The sequence below is a fragment of the Botryllus schlosseri genome, chromosome 13, assembly GCF_051294905.1.
Source record: "Botryllus schlosseri isolate E-star chromosome 13, Bs_hap1, whole genome shotgun sequence".
In the NCBI taxonomy this organism is placed as follows: domain Eukaryota; kingdom Metazoa; phylum Chordata; class Ascidiacea; order Stolidobranchia; family Styelidae; genus Botryllus; species Botryllus schlosseri.
Window position 1 is genome coordinate 17,122,191 of NC_137248.1, and position 23,048 is coordinate 17,145,238.

At 40.5% G+C, this 23,048-nt stretch overlaps 1 protein-coding gene and 1 long non-coding RNA gene across 2 annotated transcripts in view; both read left to right on the top strand.

Annotated features, from left to right (window-relative positions):
- LOC145454144 (uncharacterized) overlaps nucleotides 1-23,048 on the top strand; it is a 51,228-nt gene that overhangs the window by 25,326 nt on the left and 2,854 nt on the right. The window lies entirely within an intron of this gene.
- Nucleotides 10,112-17,231, top strand: LOC145454015 (uncharacterized). Its single transcript, XM_080331988.1, has 5 exons — nucleotides 10,112-11,846; nucleotides 11,922-11,964; nucleotides 12,037-12,072; nucleotides 12,142-16,892; nucleotides 16,982-17,231. The coding sequence occupies exon 1, from the start codon at nucleotides 10,747-10,749 to the stop codon at nucleotides 11,632-11,634; it is 888 nt and encodes a 295-aa protein (XP_080188114.1). The 5' UTR covers nucleotides 10,112-10,746; the 3' UTR covers nucleotides 11,635-11,846; nucleotides 11,922-11,964; nucleotides 12,037-12,072; nucleotides 12,142-16,892; nucleotides 16,982-17,231.

A 23,048-nucleotide genomic window follows, 5' to 3' on the forward strand; every position in this document is an offset into this window, starting at 1 on the left:
TTCAACAGTTGTTATGGACACTTACAACTGCAACGACCTTGACGTGTTGTTTTTGTATTAGATTCAAATGGTTGGTTATCCTTAATTGAAATGCCTCTTGAATCTTGCACACCGGTAGTGTACTCAGTGGCTCCAATTCTTATACTAGGAATAATCCAGCAATGATCTGGAATACCGGTAAGCCTGCAATACCAGCACAACCTGCATATTCACATATTAGCACAAGATCTTAACAGACGAAGTCCCTCCTAACGGTCGCCTTCATAGTTGACACGGCACAGTGTAAATGTACACTTGTACTATTACAATGTACAACCTTGGATGGTGACATACATTCGCATAACATACCGGTAAATGAAAAACATACCGCAAGGCGTAATCGAAATCCTAATGCTGCTATCAATGTCAACGTTGGAAATTATTGTACATTTTGTTATCTTCTCACGATTATTAACGCAGCAAAACATGTTACATAAGATACTACAGAAGCAGAGATATTCCGAAGGCGAGTATACCGGTGAATTGCTGCTGAAGGAATAAGGCCAATACCGCAAAGCTTCAGACTACCTGAACATCTCATGACCTCGTTAACCTCTAGCTTTATAAAAAAAAACATAAACATGGATATTATATGCCTCTACCGCTCTCAAAGACTCAAAATTAAAGATAGATGAAGCGGCTGGCCAGAACGTGCATCAAAACTGAATGCGCGAGTCGGGACCTACTTATATAATACGGCGATGACGCAATTGACGCAGTCAGCCATCCCGGAGTTCTATATATCCCTGGGTTGGATTTATGGTTTGGTTAGGGTTAGGCTTTAGATTAGGATATATATAAGCGTTGATCTCAGGGCTATGTTTCGGGTTAGGGTGAGTTTCGGGGTTATACAGTCACAAGCTGAAGTGACGCATGCTGATGTGTCCCATGCTGAACTGTCGTTTTCCATTGTGTCGCATGCTCATTGCTCATATGCTTACATGAGTCTACCATTGTGTGGCAAGATTTCATAGCCGACGATCGTTCGGAGAGCGCATCAGAGAAGTAGCATGTTCGACCACACGTTCTTCCATAATTTTGAATATAGTTAGATGTAAGTTTAAAAATTGGGCGTATAGTATCAATTTTTGATTTTCAGGAGGTGATACCAATGTTAAAATTATGACATAGAGTATTATTAAATCACGACAGGAACGAAGAAAAATTTCAAAGTAAATCAATCGGCCGGCCGCGAAAAATTCCACTCCAGGGTAACATACGAAGATCTGCAATAATGTGGCTAACTCTGGCTACGCCGATGCGTCGGAACGGATCATTTAGTCATCAGCACCCCATATTTCGCAGTCAGGCTATCAAAATTTTGGTTGGTCTTGCAAGTTCAGTATAAATTACCTGGGAAATGCATTTGTCGTAGCATAACTACAATTCCGAAAATTACCACCCGGACGGACCACTGATAACCTTGTCGCAGGCCACATTTGACACGCTGGCCACGAGTTGGTCACCCCTGATCCACGGTAAGAAAAGCAGTCCATATCACACAATACAGAATAAATTTGGAGATATTGTGACCAGCCATTGACACGGATGAAATACTTATTTTATGGGGATCTTTATCATCAGCTCATCTACACGTGTGGACTTCTTTTACAAAATCTTCAAGCTTGCCGTTGTATTTTCTACCATCAACGTGAATACTTTCGGCTATGGATCATGTAAAATTCCATTCATTCGGTCGGTCCCGTAAATACTCCACAGTTTGTCTGTTTTTCGATGTTTTATTGAATGTTACGATGCAGCCATTTTTGTGTTGTTCGCCGCCATGAGAGATACTAGAGATAATGTTCATAACCTAAGCAAGTTGTCGGATATCAACTGAGGTAATGTACAACTTTTGTAATCTAGAAGAGTGCTCTTCGACCTTTTTCATCGTGGTACACCCATTTAACATTTACTCGAAACTCGTACACCCCTGACCACATAACGCACTGATTCCGTATAATAAGCCTCATCAAAGGGTGTTCAACCTCCTTGCTATTCACGACCGTGCGTCGATTCCATATATGTAGCATACGTCCGTATCCCGGCGAAGAGTCGTCACGGCCCCTCTGGATGGACGTCATATACTCATGTAAATTTGACCATTGGGAACTTTGCCCCGTGGCGAGCCCGTGTGGTGTTCTGTGCCATCACTGATGTCTTGAGATATACCTTGCGCATAGAGTTTTAAATTGAAGCAACAGAACACCCCGACGGCTTACTATCTCTCAACCCAAATCGCGAGTATGAATGTTAGAAAAAGGTATCTGGATTCCATTTGTGGTCCCATCTGGAAAATTAATATCGGTTCTTCAATATATTATTGTAAAATATTTATTCATTCTCAGCTCACGTAATCAGATTAACCGATTGAGCTGATGGGGGTGTTTTGGGAAATTTTGGGCACAAAACTAATCATGATGCATCTTCATTATTCATTCATGGTTTTTATGAATCCCTTTTGTGCATGTTGTTATTCTTCACCTCCCATCAGGATTGTAGGCATAGTCGAAATATATATTATAATCAGGCAAATGTACTAAAAAAAACTCCATTCGTTAGACTTGGTATTTCTATATGGGGCTCATCATTTATTTTTCTGCGGTTCGCATTTTTACGGTGGGACTCGGATTACCATTTTTTTAAAACGAAAAATTAAAGTCACGCTAGATCGCGCCCGGCGCGAATAAAATATTCAAGTTTACAGTCTCACAGAGATTTGGGAACCAATTCGTTCCATTCAACATGCATATTGACGGTAGCCAGGACACGCTAATTTATTATGTTTTGAGGGCCACATAATTATTGTTTAACGGCTGCAATTACGTACACTACGCTATTTATAAGTACCTCGCAGAAAGTACTAATTCTATATTTCCGAGCCCTCGCAGCGGTTTCCTCGAGAACCATTATATTGACAGATATCACAAGCTGAACATATGTCAACTCCATCCTTACACTCCAAAAAGAACCAATAAGTCCATTATGGATGTTTAAATCAGTGGCTCTTAACCTTGCCTCCAGCGCCCCCCAAGGGAAACTGGCGATTTGAAAGGGGCGGAAACGCTCAGGGGGCGATATGGAAGGCGCTGGGCTCAGGGGTTCGATATGGGAGGCGCTGGGCTCAGGTGGGCGATATGGGGGGGGGCGCTGAAGAAAAATGGCGTTGCAGTAGATGATGTAGTAGTGCGACATATTCCTAATGAGTATTTAGAGCAAATTAACATTCCACAAAAACATGTCAAATCTCGAAATTTTTTGGTCGCACTACACGGCGACTTTGCTACATATGTTTTTATAAATGAAATGGGTTATTATAATTCATATAAAATGAATTGCGCGTTCTTTAAAATCGCCAATTTCTCGGTAAAACATTACCCTTGAGCTTGCATTTTCAACAAAATGTTTCGAACTGGGTTTTATAATCCGCAGCGCACAGTGTGTGGAAATCGAAGAAGGAGGCACTGTAGCCTATATCACTTTTGAGAGTGAGAGCCCCTTGCACATAAAATATGCTTTGTGCACGAAAGGAATAACTAAATATACTTGTATTTGAGAGCTGCAAAATTAAATCGTCAGAATATCTCTTCATCGTATCATAAAGGATGAAACTATATATCTAGTATTGTGATCCACAGCCTCACATGAACGTTAAATAATATGAGTTGCTTTGTTTGGAATACATTCATGTCAAAATTAATAACTGGGTTCCGTACTACATTCAATGTGAGCAGATACATGCTTCCCATTCGCAGTTGACTTACTTAGTCACACAAGGCACTAAAACAAAATCCAATACCATTCCAATATCATTAATTTCCCCGTATTGACAAACGCAGACGTGAATGTGAACATCTGGTTCGAACCACTGAGTATGAGACCGTACCCGATTGTTGTTCAAACACCGGAATATACCACATACAATTATTATAAGGTTTATTATAGTCGAGCGGTCCTCGAGCGCGATTAAATCACGAGATATTTCCAATACTAAAGTCCAGAAAAGACCGACTGGACTTTGACCTCTTACAAGGACCGAACCTGCTGCAACCCAAACCCCCAATCGAGGGGGAATGAGCTCGAAGGGTGTCTTAAATTAGTTCGGTGAATGAACACAAACTACACATCATGTTTAAACGACCCCGCCACGAGGAAATACGCATAAATATAAATAATAGAAATAGGCATTTCGGCGTCGGCCATTACCACGCCACGATGCACGAAGACATATGAAGTTCCGGCCAATATGGGACCCCGAGAAGGGTGCCAAAAGAGATCGTCAACGAGAAAACCTTAGCCGAAGAAGATTGCCCTTATGTTGACCGTAAACTTCGATGTATGTATAAGTCTAATCGTCCATAGGTGTTCAAATCGCTCCTGCCGAATTATCATGTCGTCGCAATCTGCACCCCATATGACAAATAACATCCATCAGAAAAAATATTTGCCAGTGAACAAATACCAATTTTGCACCGTGTGCTTACTTTCGATTAATACGTTTATGCGTTTCAACATCTTTTGACTATATAGCGGACAAGAGGTAACAAAATAACAACATGTAATGAAGTAATTTGTACCAACGGCACGCTCAAATTTCTTTAATTATTAATTACCTGGCCTTCATTTTCCAAGACAACAGCTCACTCAGTGCTACTGGTGAATCTGACTGCGTGGGCTGAGAGGATACAAAGTTTATCGCGACAAATATATGCAATTATCACCTATTCATTCATGCATTATATAAAAAATTGGTTCCTAGGGCGACCAGGCCACACAAACTTTGCTGACTATCGAAATCACGCGACGGGGTTCTTGAGGGCGAAGCCCCAAGAAGTTTGGTTTGTCAGGCTCCTGGTGCCCAAGACAATCGATTTTTAGGGGTACTGACGAAGTGCTGTTACGGCCCTCCCTCTTACCCATTGTCCTTATTACAGTCCTTACAATATGTGGTGGGGGGCGCTGGAGCACGGTGATTTTTGAAAGGAGGCGCTAGAGGAAAAAAGGTTAAGAACCAATGGTTTAAATTATGCTTATGACATCACAACTGAAAGTAACTCACAACCTACGCACAGCTGATATGAACATTGTACGAATTTGCGCACCCTGTCAACATGTTCTGAAGCATAAACTTGCCCGTTTATTGTGATAACTAATCATTGGTATATTTTATTGCGGATCTGGTACACCCCGGAAGTACACCCCGTAAGAGTGGTACATCCTTTTTCAATTATGGTACACCCCAGGGTAATGTTCCCTCCAAGCTGCGCACGTGCGCAAATGCACAGTGCTGCCACGGTCTCTGCGCACGTGTGCAAATGCACAGTGCTGCCACGGTCTCTGCGCACAAAATATCCGAAGTCATGACCTTTTTTCAATCGTTACGTACTGTTGTCCAAGGGTCTGCGCAATTAGAGGGAACATTGCCCCAGGGTGTACGATACACCCGGCTGAAGAGCCCTGATCTAAAATATGTGAGAGGCAGCATCGAATACGACTGCAGTAACTATACTTATAGAAATTAGCAAAATATTTTCATCGTACACATGACATCAATTTGCTATTTACCTCTCCTTCATTTAATTTCTAGGGTACTGCACTAACTGATATCAAGGCCAACTTAGCAGCATTGGCTAAAGAAAAAGCCCTCAGAAGATTACGCCAGGAAGGTGGTAGCATTGTGACCAGTGATTCCCAACCGCGGCCCTGAGGGCCGCATGCGGCCCCCAGCTAGCCTTCTTGCGGCCCCCACAAAAATATTGAGAAATCGATTTCTGAAAAAAAATTATATTTATAAAATACTCTTGCTTGGCTTGGAGTCTGGAGTTTTCAATTAGGATTGCAGAAAAGTTGTGAGTAGACTGCTAAGATTACGTCACTGCTGTTTCAATGCAATGTGCCCTAACTTTCCACTTGAAATGGCAGTACCTATAGATATAGGTATAGATATAGCCTTGGGGTGCGGCAGTTACGGTCCTTGCAATAGCTATATCATATAGGTATGGACAGGACCGTAATGGCCGCACCCCAAGCCCCCCAATTGGGGGGAGCGAGCTCGAAGGTGGCCCAAAATTATTTATTGAATTAGCATAAATTATAGAGTATTATATGAAATTTTATGCAACTTTTTAAAAGCTTTTTCGCGCTGGGCGCGATTTCAAATTTCCAAGTGCCTTAATTATTGGGTACTCTTTGACCAAGATAAAATACGCAAGATTTATAGAAGTGGGCATATCGGCGTTGGCCATCACCGCGCCACGACGCACGAATACATATAAAGTTTTAGGCCATGTAACATGCGATTTCATGAAGTGTGCGAGAACGATCAGCAGCGAGAAAACCTTGGCCGAAAAGGACTGCCCTTACGCTGACCGAAAACTTCGTTATGTATATTCAAAATACACATGGGTATAATTGACCAAAGGCGCCTAAATGACTGGCGCCGAGTGTTCCCGTCTTGGCAATCTGAACGTTACGAGACAAATAGGCTACCATCCCGCAGGGAAGAATTATATGCCAGTGAAGAACTACCAATTTGAAATCGTGTGCATCTTTTAGTTTAGTATGTTTGGGCGATTCTATATTTCTTGATATAGCAGACTGCAGTGTTGGGATGACTCGAGTCATGACTTGACTCGAGTCAGACTCGAGTCACCTTTTTTGTATGACTTGACTTGACTCGAGTCACTTTGCTAAAATGACTTGACTTGATTTGAGTCGGCGTATCAGAAATGTGGATCGGAGCAAAATTTACGAGTCAATTTCAAGTCATCAAGTAATCGGTGACGATAAAAATCACTGTATCTTGCATGTTCGGATTGTTCGTCAAACGCTGGCGTAACTCGTGAGAGCGACCAATCATCCAATGACCGTGCGTTTTACTGAGCTTACATTATTCTCTCACAAATATATTGACCACAAACGAAGCGATCGAAGCTTACGTTGTCGTAAACTAGTAGTAAAGTAGTTTAATACCAAAATAGCTCTTTCTGTTCTCTGTTCTTACCTTAACCGAACTTTTTGTTTTATTTTGAAATTGAAATCGAATATAATTTATATACTCCTCAACCATTGGCGCAGACACGAATTGTATCATATCAATATGTATAAATGGGTAATGTATTGCATCTTATCAATTCGTTTCTTTATTCTTTATTTTGGCTGGTAACTATAAACTGAGGCTATGCAATTACTTACGCAGTTGAACAGTTCTACGTATATGTAAGCGATACTGCCCCTTTTTGCATGTATATTTAACTCTATATTCGTTCGTCGGTTCAGAATCAATGACCAATTAATCTGTAATTCAGACAGCTGGCGAAATGTAATGACGTAACCATGCTTTATACTTCGAAAAGGCAACTTGACTTGAATTTTGACTTGACTTGTGACTTGACTTGACTTGACTCGACTTGACTCGAGTCACCTCCAAAAATCGAGTGACTTGACTTGACTCGAGTCACCTTCGAAAATCGATTGACTTGACTTGACTCGAGTCAAAATGTGCAATGACTCGAAATGACTCGTGACTCGAAGGTAGTGACTTGATCCCAACACTGGCAGACTGGAGGTCACAAAATAACAAATAACATCATGTATGTATGGTTATGGCTCATACCGTCACGCATGACTTGTGTTCATGCTGACAAAGACTTTTGTGTCAACTCACTAGAGTTGAAGGTAGTGACAAGTGCACGTTTCGGTTTAGTCTTTTGTTCATTTATTTACAGCTTAATCATTTATTTGAGTATAAAACTCACTAATAAATGCATAATTGTACAATGTAACGAAGTCGTACCAACGGGTCCGCCCGTCCGAATATGTTTAATAATTATTTACGGGCCCTACAGTTTCCAAAACACCTCACTCAGCTCTACCGGTAAATCTGATTACGTGAGCAGAGAGGACAATTAATTGATAGCAATATATATGCAATTCCCGGTCTTATTGACCTATTTTATTTTGAATTATCGAAAATTTTCGCGCTCCACGCTGGCTCACTAAACGGGGATCCTGATTTCGTGGCAGAAGCGAACAACGGCACGGGGGGTCGGTTTATCACCCTATGGGAGCTCAAGACCTAAGTGTTTTGAGGGGCCTGACGAAGTGCTGTTTCGTTCCTGCCAACGGGTATAGCCGTATAGGCCCGAAGATGTTAAATTATTATTGAGTGGTCCTACCTTTTCAAGCACAACTCACTCGGCTCAACCGGTCAATCTGATTACGTGAACAGAGAGAGGATAAAAATTGATATCAATATATATGCAATTCCCGATTATATTGACCGATTCAATCATGAATTATATAATTTTTTTGCGCTTCGCGCGATTAGTCGAGAGAAGCTGCCTAAAACGGACACCCGATTTAGATGATAAATAGCGGTAAACAGCCGTCCAGCCTGTTTGTCTGGGGGCTTCGAAGTTCTGTTTATCACCCTATGGGGGGCCCAAGAGAAACGTGTTTTTTTTTCAGGGGAGGGGGCTGACGAAGTGCTGTTACGGCCCTGGGTATTGATAACTAATTTACGGATAGATGTGCAATAAGTGACTCACGATTGAATACGCCGAGTTGCGTACTGCTTAGCCGGCAAAAACAGCATAATTGGTAGTCCTATAGCTCGCGACCCAAGCGTCCGAATAATTTGATATGTCGTTGTTTATCAAAAGCAAGTGTCGCACATGATTCCAAAATAACGAATTGAAATCTCGCCAGGGCAATAAAACTACTCCGAAATAGCCGGCAAAGGTTGATTGTTCTGAACAACGGGAGCGCGGCAACACATTGGAGTAGTGTAATTAGTCGCTGGTGAGAGGTAAAATACCGGAAACGAGAATGTTGCATTTCGGAAGTCAGAAACAGTGCATTTTGAGCTAGCTAGTGGTCGAAAATCGGCCTATGGAGCTTCGAAAAAGCGTCATTGTGCGCTTCCCGCGATCGATTTTGAAAACAGGTGTTTTAATGCGAAGTGACCTACATATTCTGCGGAGACAAATGACTATGGTATCCTGTCGACTGAAATCACTACGCGAATTGCTTCCCGTCGAACAGGTTGGTCTAGAAGCAATCCGTGAGCGTAAAACAGGTGTTTTAATGTGTAGTGACCTACATTCCGCGGGGCAAATGACTATGGTATCCTGTCCGCTATAGTGGATGTATCGTGAATTGTTCCCCGTGGAACAGGTTGGTCTAGAAGCAATCGTGAGCGTACACAATACCAAATACAATCGCTCAGCGCAAAACTGACTCACTGTGTTAAGTATATCACGAATCACAGATGACACGAAAATATGCACCAACCATTGTGTATTGCGAAACAGTAGACACACATATATATCATTCTTGTAACTCTAGAATTCGAGTTAACTGGTCAATCTTTAATCTTCCATCCTGATTTTTGACGCGCGTTAGTGCATACTTTCTCCCTTTTTTTAAACCAGGCGAGGTCCATTGATCGAGTTTGACAGTTCCGGTGTCATCGCTTAACGTAAAACTATGTAGTTTGAGGTCTTCGCCATTGACGGGGATGGATTTTTCCTCATGGTCGGTACATATCGCATTGATTGAAATATATTTTTCGCTGCCTATATTGTTACAGCTTACAACGGCGTATTCGTCTGGGGTGTGTTTTGATCTGCCATGAATAGTAACAGACGAACTGCGACCGAGTAGCAAAGTAGGTTCCCCCGTAAACTTATCGAGTCGAGCCCAGGCTGTTTTGATGAGTAGTCGCTTCCGTTTCCTAAAAGCTTTTTCGATGGGTTTGAACAGTTCTTGGTTGAAACAAGTGAAGGGTATAGTATTGTTCTCGTTGTCTATAAATACACCTTTCAGGTAACTACTAACGAGCCCCTTTTTCGGGGAGGAAACAAACTTTACTGCAAGTCGCAGGTCCGATGATTTTCCAATGGTCAATCCTTGTATACTATCCATTGCTATGATGTCCAGATAATGATCATTGCCGTGGGGTTACTCGTATTTTATAGACCTAGTCACGTGACCATAAACGCGTAGTTACTCGGTTTAGAAGTTTGATGAATCGCCTGAACAGACTTGGTTTGAAATAATCCTTGCAGGAATTCTGTAAATAAAATCATAGTGATAGTTTTATGATTGTGTAGTCTGAAATTCAGCATACCCAATCATTTGTCAGTGAGATAAAGTGTGTATTCAAGAATTTCGATGATGCATCTGTGTACAATGAGATAGTATGAACATCACTTTTCATAGCTGCGATCGCTACAATGGACATAACACCATTCCAGTCCACACCGTATCCCAGAATCGCGTTGGTTAATGATGTGAAATCACATTTCTCGATGCTCTCAACAATTTGATCTGATATGTATAAATCAACGATATCGTGAACCAACTGTTCTGTTTCCCCCAAATCAGGGACAGGTAATTGGTGATGGCGAAGTAGATAATTTTCTATAATCACTCGGGTATGAGTTGAGTCCATATTGTGTAGTTACTGACAATAAAAACTGTAAAAATTCCGGTAATTAAGTGATCGTACATCGGAAATTAGAATGAATAAAAGGTTGTTATAATAAACAGAGTAACACGATATGAAATAGGAAGAAGGTGCGCGTGGCGGGAAAGAGGAAGTAGTTCTGAATAAATAGGTCCTCAGTAAACTGGTAAATCCCACTCGCTCATACCGAATATCATCCGTTGATCAGTATACCTCGATTTTAATTTGTGTTAATCATGGCCCAGGCTCAGTTGAACAGATTTAATACCCTCGGGTATGAACCTAATTCTTTTGAGTTGCAATTTGAAGAAGATGCGGATATTTTGGAGGCCCTCCTACCCGAAGACCTCGTTACTCCAACGACAGAGGTCGTTGAGTGTGATTCCACGACCCCTATCGAAAACCAACCGCCTCACCGTGACATCACACTACAGGCATGGTTGGAATCGCGTGGTTCGAACCAAGTCGCGGTTGACAACCCGACAACCTCGGCTTCGAGCTTACCCCTTCCAGATGAACCGACAACTTCAGCTGTGTTACCAGTTGAGAAACCGGCAACTCCTCGTAAGATTTTTCCAAAATCTAGAGTTCGATCCATGGTACCGTCTGAAAAACCGACGACCTCTCGAAGGTTATTTTCCGGCCTACCGAAACCACAGATCCCAATCGAGAAACCGTCAAGTTCTAGAAAGCGAGATGTACCCACAACCTCGCAACAAACCAGTCCACCTCCGTGTAAAAATATATGTCTCTCTAAATCGAAACAAAAACCTTTGGTTCTCAATCAGGTGAAACTTGGTGAGGGTGAAGATCGGCCGAAGACATCGAGAGGGAGACGACAAGAGGAGAAAATGTGTCTGTACACCGCCAACAAAATTCGAGACCATCTCAAGACTCTTGATGTGATCAGACCACACCTAGGCGTGATTCTAGGTTTAATTGATTCCCTTACAGAAAAGAAGAAACCTTCCCTGCACAAAATCATTCTCGAAATAAAAAAGCTATTAGCTTCGGCTATTGAACGCAGTGATATTGATCGGATTCAAAAACAACTGAACGATGCAACCGACCAATTCCTGAACCAACTCTTAACAATTAGAACCATCTTGAAATATGATTTGTGATTCAGTGCAATGCATTTATTGTGTGAATGTGAATGTTAATGTGATGTGTATGAAATTACAGATAATAGGCTTACAAACGATCGGAAAATCGTAAACACTAGATGGTGCTCGCACTAGATTAATCTCGACGCAGTCAAATCGGTCTTTTCCACCTGGACGCCGCAGCGAGAGGATGTGAAATCTGCGCTTGTGAATATATTACCAATCCACGTGTAAGTATACACTGATCTTATTCAATAAACCAAAAGTTTGTGTTAACGTGATGTTTTCTTGCTTCATCGAAACAGAGAAAGAGAAGAATCAAGTCAAATCATCGAACTTATTGCATCGGTGAGTTCTCTGTTTTTTACTACCTCAAGCTGGTGAACATAATTTGAGGAAGGTTGTTTCTTTGCTTACCAGGTGAAAAAGAACTCAAGATTTCAAGAAAAAATATAAGTAAGTATTACTATCTCGTTAATTTCTAGAATACAGAGTGTGAAATTGAAATCGAATACAATGTTACAGATGAGCCGTCGCAGAAGACACCGTATCCGCGAGGAAGATGAATTTCCACCAGATATTGGTGATGAACGTCAAGAAATTTTAACACAGAACTGGCAAGCCATAAAATCGTATGTAGCAAACATAGGCAGATCTCGAGTGGTGTACAATATTCGGATTATAAATCGTCAACTCTCGGCTGTTCGCGAGGACATCGAAGCGATATTCTTCTCTGAATCATATAGATTTAAAGTCAACTATTCATATGGCTGTATCCTATACCACACCGAGACTCTGAGATATCGTTATTTTCATGCATCGTCAAATATCGATCGTGTTCTGGATATGCCATTGGCTATTTCGTCATTGATACAGTTTGAAAAATTTGTTGAATCCATTAAATTGGAAACTGCACTTGATGTATTGCGTAAAGCCCGACCTGATACTAAATCGCAACCTGTTTGTCTAACAAATATACAGTTTTACATATTCCCTAGTGATCGGTTATTGATAGGGTGTGCTGATGTTAAACTTCCTCTGTGGCTTACAAAATCGAAATGTGTCATGACACTACTTCGTGATGGAAATTGTAATCGGTATAACGATAATCTGTGTGTATTTCGTTGCATTGGACACTCACTCGATCGTGATGCGAAATCATTGGCTCAACAGTATACCCAGGTTTATGGTGTGAACGTTGTTGGTGGTGTAACTTTTGAGATGTTGCCTGACATCGAGACATTGTTTGATGTAGCTATATCTGTCTATCGTAAGACCGATGGTAAAGCTATTGCTGTCCGACGTAGTACTTATGTAGGCACTCCTGTTTATATACACCTCGAAAATTCTCATGCTTGCTTGATAACTCAGATCAACAGATACCTTGAAAGCTATCATTGTGAATCTTGTGGAAAATTTTACAATCTTGAATATGAATTGACCAGACACAACTGTGTGACTGAACCTGTCGAGATATTCCCCGGCGGGATATATAGACCACCTTTGACGGTATTTGAACGAATGGAGATTGAAGGCATAATTGTCCCAAATCATTTACGTTTTTTCAAATATCGGATCGCCTTCGATATCGAGAGTATGTTTCAAAAATGTGATTTCGACCCCTCGGCCAACACGACTTATGAGTGGAAGCATATTCCAATTTCCGTTAGTATATCATCAAATGTAGACGGGTATTTGGAACCACAGGTAATTGTTTCGAATGGTGACCCAATTCAGTTGTGTGAAGAGATGGTAGAGATTTTTCATACAATTCAGAGTCGATCCTTCAGTCTGTTGCTAGTTGAATACCGTCAATATCTGGATTTATTTGAATCTAAAATCACAGAGATGAAAGTATTAGACCCCTCGGACAAGCCTTTACCATTGGAACGTTTACAAGATGAATTCATGTGCTATCTAAGGCAAATACCAGTTATATCTTTTAATGGTGGCAGATACGACTTGAACTGTCTTAAGGTATACTTGCTGCGTTTTTTCGTTGATGAAAACTTGAATGTTTTGAAGCGTGGTAACACATTTCTCTCGCTAACTACGAACAGGCTTCGTTTCCTCGATATCGTCAATTACTTGGCACCTGGTTTTTCTTATGAAAAATATCTGAAAGCGTTCAAATGTAGTGGTGCAAAGGGTCATTTTCCATATGAATTTCTGACTAGTATTGAACTGTTAGACTACCCTATGCTCCCGAATCATCAGTCATTTTATAGCTCGATAAAACGTTGTAATATATCGAAAGCTGATTAGGAAAACTGCCTCAAGGTTTGGAATGATCATAATATGACATCGCTTCGTGACTATCTAAAATGGTACAATGCAATTGACACTCGCTACTTCATTGAAGGGTTAGAAAAGCAATTCGACTCTTTCAAGTCTCAATTTAATGTGGATATATTTAAAGAAGCTGTCTCGCTGCCGGGTGTTGTTTCGAGGCATATATTCAATTCCATTCCAAGGTGCTTCACCTTGTTCAGTGAAAAGCATAAAGACCTAGCTTTACTTTTTCGTGAAAATCTTGTCGGTGGCCCGTCAATCATCTTTAATCGGTATCAAAAAAGGGGGGAAACTCGCATAAAACAACTTTTCTATGGTAAAGACGCGGAAATAACGCAGTATATAACAGGTATGGACTGCAATTCGATGTACCTCCGAGCAATTTCGCTTGCGTCACCAGCAGGCTATCCCATTCATTGGAAAAGCCTTGATAACGAGTGTTCTAAATTTAAACCGGTCAAGACTGCTCCTACCTTTGGTCATAAAGCGCATGAATGGATACAGTACTATTCTCATGTTCATGGTGTACATGTCCACCATGCTTTCAACGGGTCAGAAGTAAGGATAGGCTCCAAGGGGTACCCTGCAGATGCATTCTACCGTGACTCATCGGGTCGAGGCGTTGTGTTATCGTTTCTGGGGTGTTTCTTCCATTCTCACAGTAAATGCCGCTTTGCGTATGACGACCCCGTGCGTCGAGAGCGAACAGAACGTGTACATTCATATTACAGAAGCCTAGGGCATCGTGTTATCACGATGTGGGAATGTCACTGGGATATCTCTAAACGTGAAAACTCCGAAATCGCTCAATTTATAAACAGTGTTCGACCTCGATTGATTCGCAACAAGTCACTAACAGCTCATAAGTTGATTGAAATGGTGTTAGATGGAACGTTCTTTGGGGCTTTACTGGTTGATATTTACACTCCTTCCCATTTGAAAAGATATTTTTCTGAACTGTGTCCAATATTCAAAAACACCCTTGTCTCACGTAACGACTTGAAAGGTCACATGAAGCAATTTGCTATTGATCACAACCTATTACCAAAACCAACACGTATGTTGGTTGCATCGTACTATGGCCAGAGAATTCTTTTGTCATCGACATTGATAAAATGGTATATAGAACATGGTCTAATTGTTTCACGGATATACGAGGCAATAGAGTTTACAAAATCAACTTGTTTTGAAGGGTTCGCAAAAACTGTCTCTGACGCGAGACGGCTAGGTGATCGGGACCCCGACAAGGAAATTATTGCCTTGACTCATAAGCTCTCAGGCAACTGTGCTTATGGGAAGATGATAATGAACCCCCTGAAATTTAAACGAACCAGTTTTTGTGATAAAAGTCAATTGCTGAGAAATGTCAATGATCCGTTTTTTGTGAATGTAGAAGAGTTGAGCTCCAATTTATACGAAGTAACCAAAAGGCCTAAAAAAATAAAATGGAATACTTGCATTCATGTCGGGTGGTTCGTTTATCAATACGCGAAGGAGCAATTACTATCGTTTTTTTACGACTGTCTCTGTACGTACTTTGACGACAGGCAATGGACCATGACTATGTGCGACACGGACTCGATCTACGTCGGGCATTCAGCTTCTTTCGATGATATGCTAATCCCAGAAAAAAGATCTGAATTTTATCTGAATTACGAAAAATGGTTCCCGCGCTATTTTTGTGACAAACATAGAAATGAGTTCCTGTCCAACCCAACCTCATTCGATAGAACGAGGCAATGCTGTAAAGATGTCTATGCATACTTTCTACGGCAACCTGGTTTGTTCAAGGTCGAATACGAGGACGGTACTGCATTTTGTGGTCTCCAATCAAAAAATTACTTTTGCGATGGTCCAAAACAAAAGTATGCCTCGAAAGGTCTTCAGAAATCTGGTCAAGTAAATTTTGAAACATTCCTTGAAGTATTGACATCTCAAAAACCTATGGGGGGTCATAATAGAGGTTTCAGAGTTCATAATAATGGTATTTACACGTACCAGCAGCATCGCGATACCTTGTCTTATTTTTACGCCAAGCGTCATGTTCTGGACGATGGCGTCACCACTATTCCGTTGAATGTGTAATGTGTAGTTGCTTTTGTATATTTCTGATCATGTTTTTTCTTGTTTTTCACAGATGAATAGTGCAAGTTCTTTCATCAAATCTGTTTTAATAGAGTTAGATTTGGATACTTTGCATAAGCAAACCATTGGCTTGGAACAGGATTTAACGCAACACTCTATTGTCGGGACCCAGGACGAACCACTCACCGGTACGATATCCGACCGTCATTACAGAGAGCGCCTGAATCAGCTCGAGCAAAGATGGAACTCTATTCGTGAAATATGCATGGAAGCGCTACTACAACTCCGATTCCCAGACCGCAAGCTACCGGGTGATCACCAAGACATTTTCAATCGAGCCAAGCTGACGAATTATGTCGTTTTGGGTAAAACCAGGACTTGGATTCCACTTTTCGATAGGGAGGAAAAAAGAGCCAACTTCAAGAATTGTATGCGTGGGCGTTCGCTGCAGTTCTTTCTCGATGACCATCGTGCCGCCAACTCTCGAAAACGATCTCATTCAGATTCGGAAAGCAGTGATGCTGGAACACAACCTTCTGAATTGAGAAATGATGGCTTCCCCGATAACTATAACTGTGCCGATCCGAATTTGTGATATTTTGCTGTTTAGTGATAATGCTTATCAATTTTAAGTGTTCAAATGTAATATCTGATCGGGTTAAAGACAGTTTTGTGCTCGGATGATTAATGTATTTGTGTTTTTGTTTTACAGATGGCTACTAACTACTTAAAATCTATACTGCAACATTCCAACCTGGATCAACTACACAACAAGACACTGCGCCGTTATCACGATCGCATTCAAGTCGTCGACATGTATTTGAGACATGATATGTCGAATGAATTCTACAATCAATGCATTTCAAGCCAACGCGATGATTTAGAACAATGCTCGCAAGGTGAGATAGCATGTATGATCTTGTGTTCTCATGGTAGACATTTTCACAAATCACTTTCTGACACAACTCTAATACCATTTCATATCTAGACTGGGAACAACTACTCGACGACCTTCAAAAAGCCTTCGTGACCTTGCAGCTACCCCTGACGAAATTACAAGCCAATGATGAGGACTTTGTGACACGCGGCAAACTACTGAATCGAACTTTGCTTGGGCTATACATCCCACTTGAAGATGAATACAACAGTGGGTTTTCCCAGTCTGCAGACTCGTGATATATATATATATAAATACATTCGTTTTTTCGAGTTTTAATAAACAGCAACATGGAATTGAAGCATCCTTTCTCATTCATCCTATCCGGACCATCTCGTAGTGGTAAAACTACTTTCGTAACTAAACTGATCAAGAATGCAGCCTCAATGATCAAACCTAATATTTCTAGAATCGTGTACTGTTACAATAATTATCAGAGTATTTTTGAGACCATGACACAGGTTGAATTTTACAATGGGTTGGAGATTTTGGAAGATCTTAAATCAAGTAATGAGGATGTATTGATAATAGTTGATGATTTTATGACTCAGACAGAAAAATTGGTAGAATACTTTATACGTATAAGTCATCATAACCGAAAGTCAATAATTTTCTGCACGCAGAATTTTCATCATCAGGGCAAAGGGGCTCGAGACCTAAGTCTATCATCTATGTATGTCTGCCTGTTTAAAAATCCCAGAGATCAGAACCAAATATCCGTCTTGGGGCGTCAGATGTACCCAAAGTCTAAGTTTCTAACAGAATGTTATAGAGACGCTGTCAAGAGGGCTCATTCGTATTTGTTCCTGGATCTCACGCAAGAGTGCCCCGATGATAGACGGGTCATGACCAATATATTTCCAGGTGAAACATTGACTATTTACACTCAACCACTATAAATACCGGGGTGTACGCTGTTCTGGTTTCAAAATGACACGAATCCCCCGACGAACACGAGACCATTTGCCGACGTTAGCATTCTTGCACCAAGCTAAACCAGCGATACGCAAAGAAATTTTATCTGGGGCTAGTGAAGGTCTAATACGTTGTATTTGTGAGTGCGCAAAGAATTTATTAAACGGAAATATACCACTGTCACCGTCTCAGAAGAAACGATTGTGTTGCCATAGAAACATCTTGAGGAAGCTTACCAACAAAGACGTTTCATTTCGACGTAAAAAGAATCTTGTTGTGAATCAACATGGTGGTATGTTTATGTCTCTAATATCAAGTATACTTCCAATGGTTACAGGATTACTAGGGAATTTATTTAAGAAATGACACATTTTAAGAAAATTTACGTCACGCCGAATCCAATCAACCATGTCGACATTCAAAAACTGAATTCAGACATCGATAGACGTATATATGAAATATTACAAATGAATATTCCGCGGGATCAAAAATTGGCGTTATATAACGACGCGCTGAATCGGTTCCAGAGCAGACACGATGTTCTGAATCAACCAATGAAAATCGATGTAGCAGATCAACCGAATCTGTTTTCTAATGCTGAATTGGAGGCGTTACGACATATGATAAAAATCAAACCTGAATCTTCAAAGATCCCCGTACCGAACCAGTCACCTGCTAGACCCAGAACTAAAATCCCTTCGCCGCATGTCACAACGAAAAGGGGACGGTCTATCAAGACACCGTCGCGATTCAAATGGAGCGTTTACTGAATATTTCGCTCCGGATCGACCCGGTAGCTATCGTGGTGCGTATGTATTCGGCAGGGGACGCAATAGAGCTGCGGTAAAGGACTTTCTTAGGCGACGCGAGGCCTATACCAGACACTTCCCTGTGCGACAAAAGTTTCAACGTCCAAAAGTAATTACATCGGGTTTAGGTGTCCAATATCAAGCTGACCTCATGCACATGGAAAACCTAGCAACGGAAAATGATGGTTTCAAATACATCTTATTGGTTGTGGACATATTCAGTAAATTTCTATATCTTTTCCCGCTTCGAGATAAATCTGCAAAGGGTGTTATTCGATGTTTCAAAGAAATCTTTACCAAAATTAAACCCCACATCATTCAGAGCGATCAGGGAACTGAGTTTACAAACCGCTCCTTCCAGAGTTTTTTAAAACAGAACGGAGTAAAACACTTTTTCACGCATAGCCAATTGAAGGCGTCTATAGCCGAGCGTACCATCAGAAGTGTGAAGCAAATACTATTCCGGTACTTTACACATAATAAAACGTTAAATTACGTCAATGTTTTATCGGAAATATGTCTAGGATTTAACTCAACTTACCATACCAGTTTAGGCCGCGCCCCGGTTGATGTTAATTTTTCAAATCAAGAAGATGTCTTTCATCGATTATACGGTGATATCACACCAAAGCAACCAACACTATCGGTTGGTACCCCTGTGCGGATTTCAAAAACACGACAACGATTCGTAAAATCAGCATTGGCTGGTTGGAGCGAAGAAATATTTTTCATTTCGAAATGTTTTTCTGGGGACCCGGTCAGTTATCAACTGAAAGATTATGGAAACGAAATTATATCTGGCCGCTTTCAACGCGAGGAAATTCAACCTGTAATTATTGATAATGACATTTTCAATGTCGAAAAGATTCTGTCTACACGTAAGAAGGCTGGAAAAACCGAGTACCTGGTCAAATGGTCTGGATACCCCGAAAAATTTAATTCGTGGGTTTCGGATTACTATATAAAGCCTTGAGTAATGTTTTATATTGTAAATATGGATTCCCAGTCCACGACAAGTCGCGTTACTGAATTCAAGCTTGAAATAAAAAATCAGTGTGTATTTGTCGTACAAATTTTTATGTTAGTCGGAATAATCATTTTTTCATTATATCAAATTTCTGTGAATCCCGATCGCGAAATATATTTAACGCTGTTATCGAGCTGTCTAGGATATTTACTCCCACAACCATCTCCACATCGTGTGCGCTGAGAATACAATAAAATGCTGTTAACTTTACCGTCCAATGCTAGTATGTCAATTTTTGAAAATACACCGTCAAATTTTGAAACAGAACTCTACAGCGAATTAGAAATGCCACAACACCTTGTCGGTCTTTCTGAGATAAGTTTTGAAAACAATTTTCAACCCCGGATTGAAGTGGCAAGAAATGCTATAGGGTTCAGATTTGGTGATGAAAATTCAGGTGTCAAGCAATATTATATTCCAGAAGGGTCCTATCACAATGTCGCGGAAATGTTAGAAGCTTTTGAAAAATACTACATGGGTGAAATATTCATCATTCAAGGATATGACGAGTTTAGAATCGCTTTTCGATATTTACCATCACACAGAGTTAGACACACGCGAAGTATATCGACAAATAATAACATCGGGGGTATGATTACAAGACCGAAAGACCTTAACACCGAGAAATCAATAGAGACTTACGGGTTGTCACCTATTGGTCCCGTATTGAGCAAATTAGCTTTTAAGCGCGTATATGCCCCGCATTCCACTATGCCGATAGAATTCATATTTTCCTCTGTTGTGAAACTAGATCCCATCGATCAAATTTATGTATATTCTGATTTGATTCAACCACGACCGCATGGTAATCAGTTACAGCCACTCTTACGAGTCATCACAGTGACATGTGAACCAAACCAGAATCAAACTAGTGTCTTTCATAAACCATATTATTTTCAGTTGGCGAAAAACAAATTTCGAAGAATACGTGTGTATTTACGTGATAAATTCGGTAATCCAATTAAATTTCAAAAAGGACCTGTCACTGTCAGTCTTTTATTCCGCCGAAAAGCTGTGGACTCGATATGACATACGTCACAATTTCTGGAGATCACGCGGAATTCTCAGTCGATCTTACCAAAACTATCATTTGCAATGAAATCTCACTTATGGACATAAGCTTTAATGTTGAGTTGAACAATCAAATTATAATTGAACGCGATGAAAAACTTTGGGAGTATCGTAATTCACAACAATTACTAGATACATACCTTGCCCCTATTGGAAATTATGCTACCCCGAAACATTTGATGTATAGGATTTTATCTGAAAGATTTCCGTATAATACTGTTTATAACATAGAGAAAATCAGTGGAGAACTATTCCTAATTCTAACCCCGATACATACTACAATCCACCCCGGCAGTATTCTAGAAAAATATTTCAATGTTACACGCGACCTAACATCACGGATATGTAATTCCACATTAATCAGGTGTAAACCGGTGCCCACTGAGATAAGATATCTTTTTGTTTATTGTGACTCAGTCAAGCATCGTCACGTGGGTGATTATATGAGTCAACTGCTTCGCGTTATTCAAATCAAAACCACTCCACGTTACCACGAAGAGATCATTTATGAGAAACCGATATATTTTCCAGTATCAACAAATCACATCCAGAATATAAAAATCTCCATTAGAGACCAATTTGGTCAGTTGATCGAGGGTATACACACTACGTTGACACTTCATTTACGATGATTTTAACACTGACCAATTCTAGGAATGGTATAGGTTTCGAACACTGGCTGTCCACTGTTAACGAAATCTCTACGAGATACCGTGAGATAGCGCTTATGGAGATGAATATGACATTGACCAAACCTATACCAGGACGATATTTGTTTGTCTATTGTAATATTATCAATCCACGAATGGTCGGGGACACATTTGCTAATTTACTCCGTGTCATCCCGTTACAAAATAACACCATGTCACAAAATTGGATATCGACGAATCCATATTATTTTCCGATATCGCAAGATGTAATACACTCCGTTTGTATTTCATTGAGAAATGAATTCGGTGACCCTATAAATATAGACAACCAATCATTGCAAGTCACATTTAACATTAGGAAACAATTATGAAAGTTGCCTACACCTGCGACCATCACTCGGTATACAACCATTATAATCAAACAGGGAATGGATTTGGATATTTCGCTGGTGGCCACCAAACAGGGTCTGGTATTGGTAGCTTGTTTAAAACTCTTGGTCGTTTCGTGACCCCTGTTGTGAAATACGCTGGCGGACAATTGTTACGTACCGGGGGTGAGATAGCCAGAGATCTTTTGAATGGACACTCCATCAAGTCCAGTGCCCTCAAAAGAAGTAAGCAAGCTGGGACTCGCGTTATTGATCGAATTTTGAAACCCAACAATGGTATAAAAAGAAAGAAAAATACTAAATCAAACATTTCTAAGAAGCGACGCCGCAAAGAGAAGGACATCTTCGATTAACATGATGATGCATGAAGATTCACACGAATGTCATAATAACGGATTAAATATATTTAGTGTTCCTCATACCCAAACCTCGATAGAGAATTCACAATATGTCATCGTTAAACCACACAGTCTGGGAAATGTAATGGAAATTTCATTACCTAAAACAGACAGATACATCGACCTCCAAAACTCATTCTTACGATTATGCCTAAAGCTTACTAAACACGATAAAACAGATTTACCAAACACCGCGGAAGTAGCATTTGTCAACAATATATTAGATTCTCTTTTCAAACAAATTGATGTAACTATCGGAAATGAAGTAATCACCAATTCAGACAATTGCCACGCATACAAAGCGTATATCTATCGACTGTTGAATGACACACCCGCTGGATCTAACAGTTTTATTCGTGGTCAGGGCTTCCACAAAGACACCGCAAAATTTATGGATACTATAGGCACTGAAAACACAGGGTACGTAACGCGAAAAGGTCTTACCCAAAGTAGTAAAGCATTGGAGTTGATTGGTAAAATTCGAATGGGACTTTTCGAACAATCAAGATGTATGCTGGATAATGTCGATTTGAAATTACGATTCACATGTAACGACGACAAATTCTGCCTTATTGGAACCACCGAAGACGTGAAAATTGTAATCACGGATATGGAACTATATGTCAAACAAATGAAAATTGCAGAGAGTGTCAGCTTAGCTCACAATTCGATATTACAGAAATCGAATGCTAAATATCCGTGGTCTCGTCTTCAAATGTCAACTCATACATTCGCAGGGGGGCTGACGAAGCTTGATCGTGAGTTAGTTAACGGGACTTTGCCGAAAAAAATTGTAATTGGTTTGGTTGAAACCACAGCGTTTAACGGGGCTAGAAACAAAAATCCATTCAACTTTAAA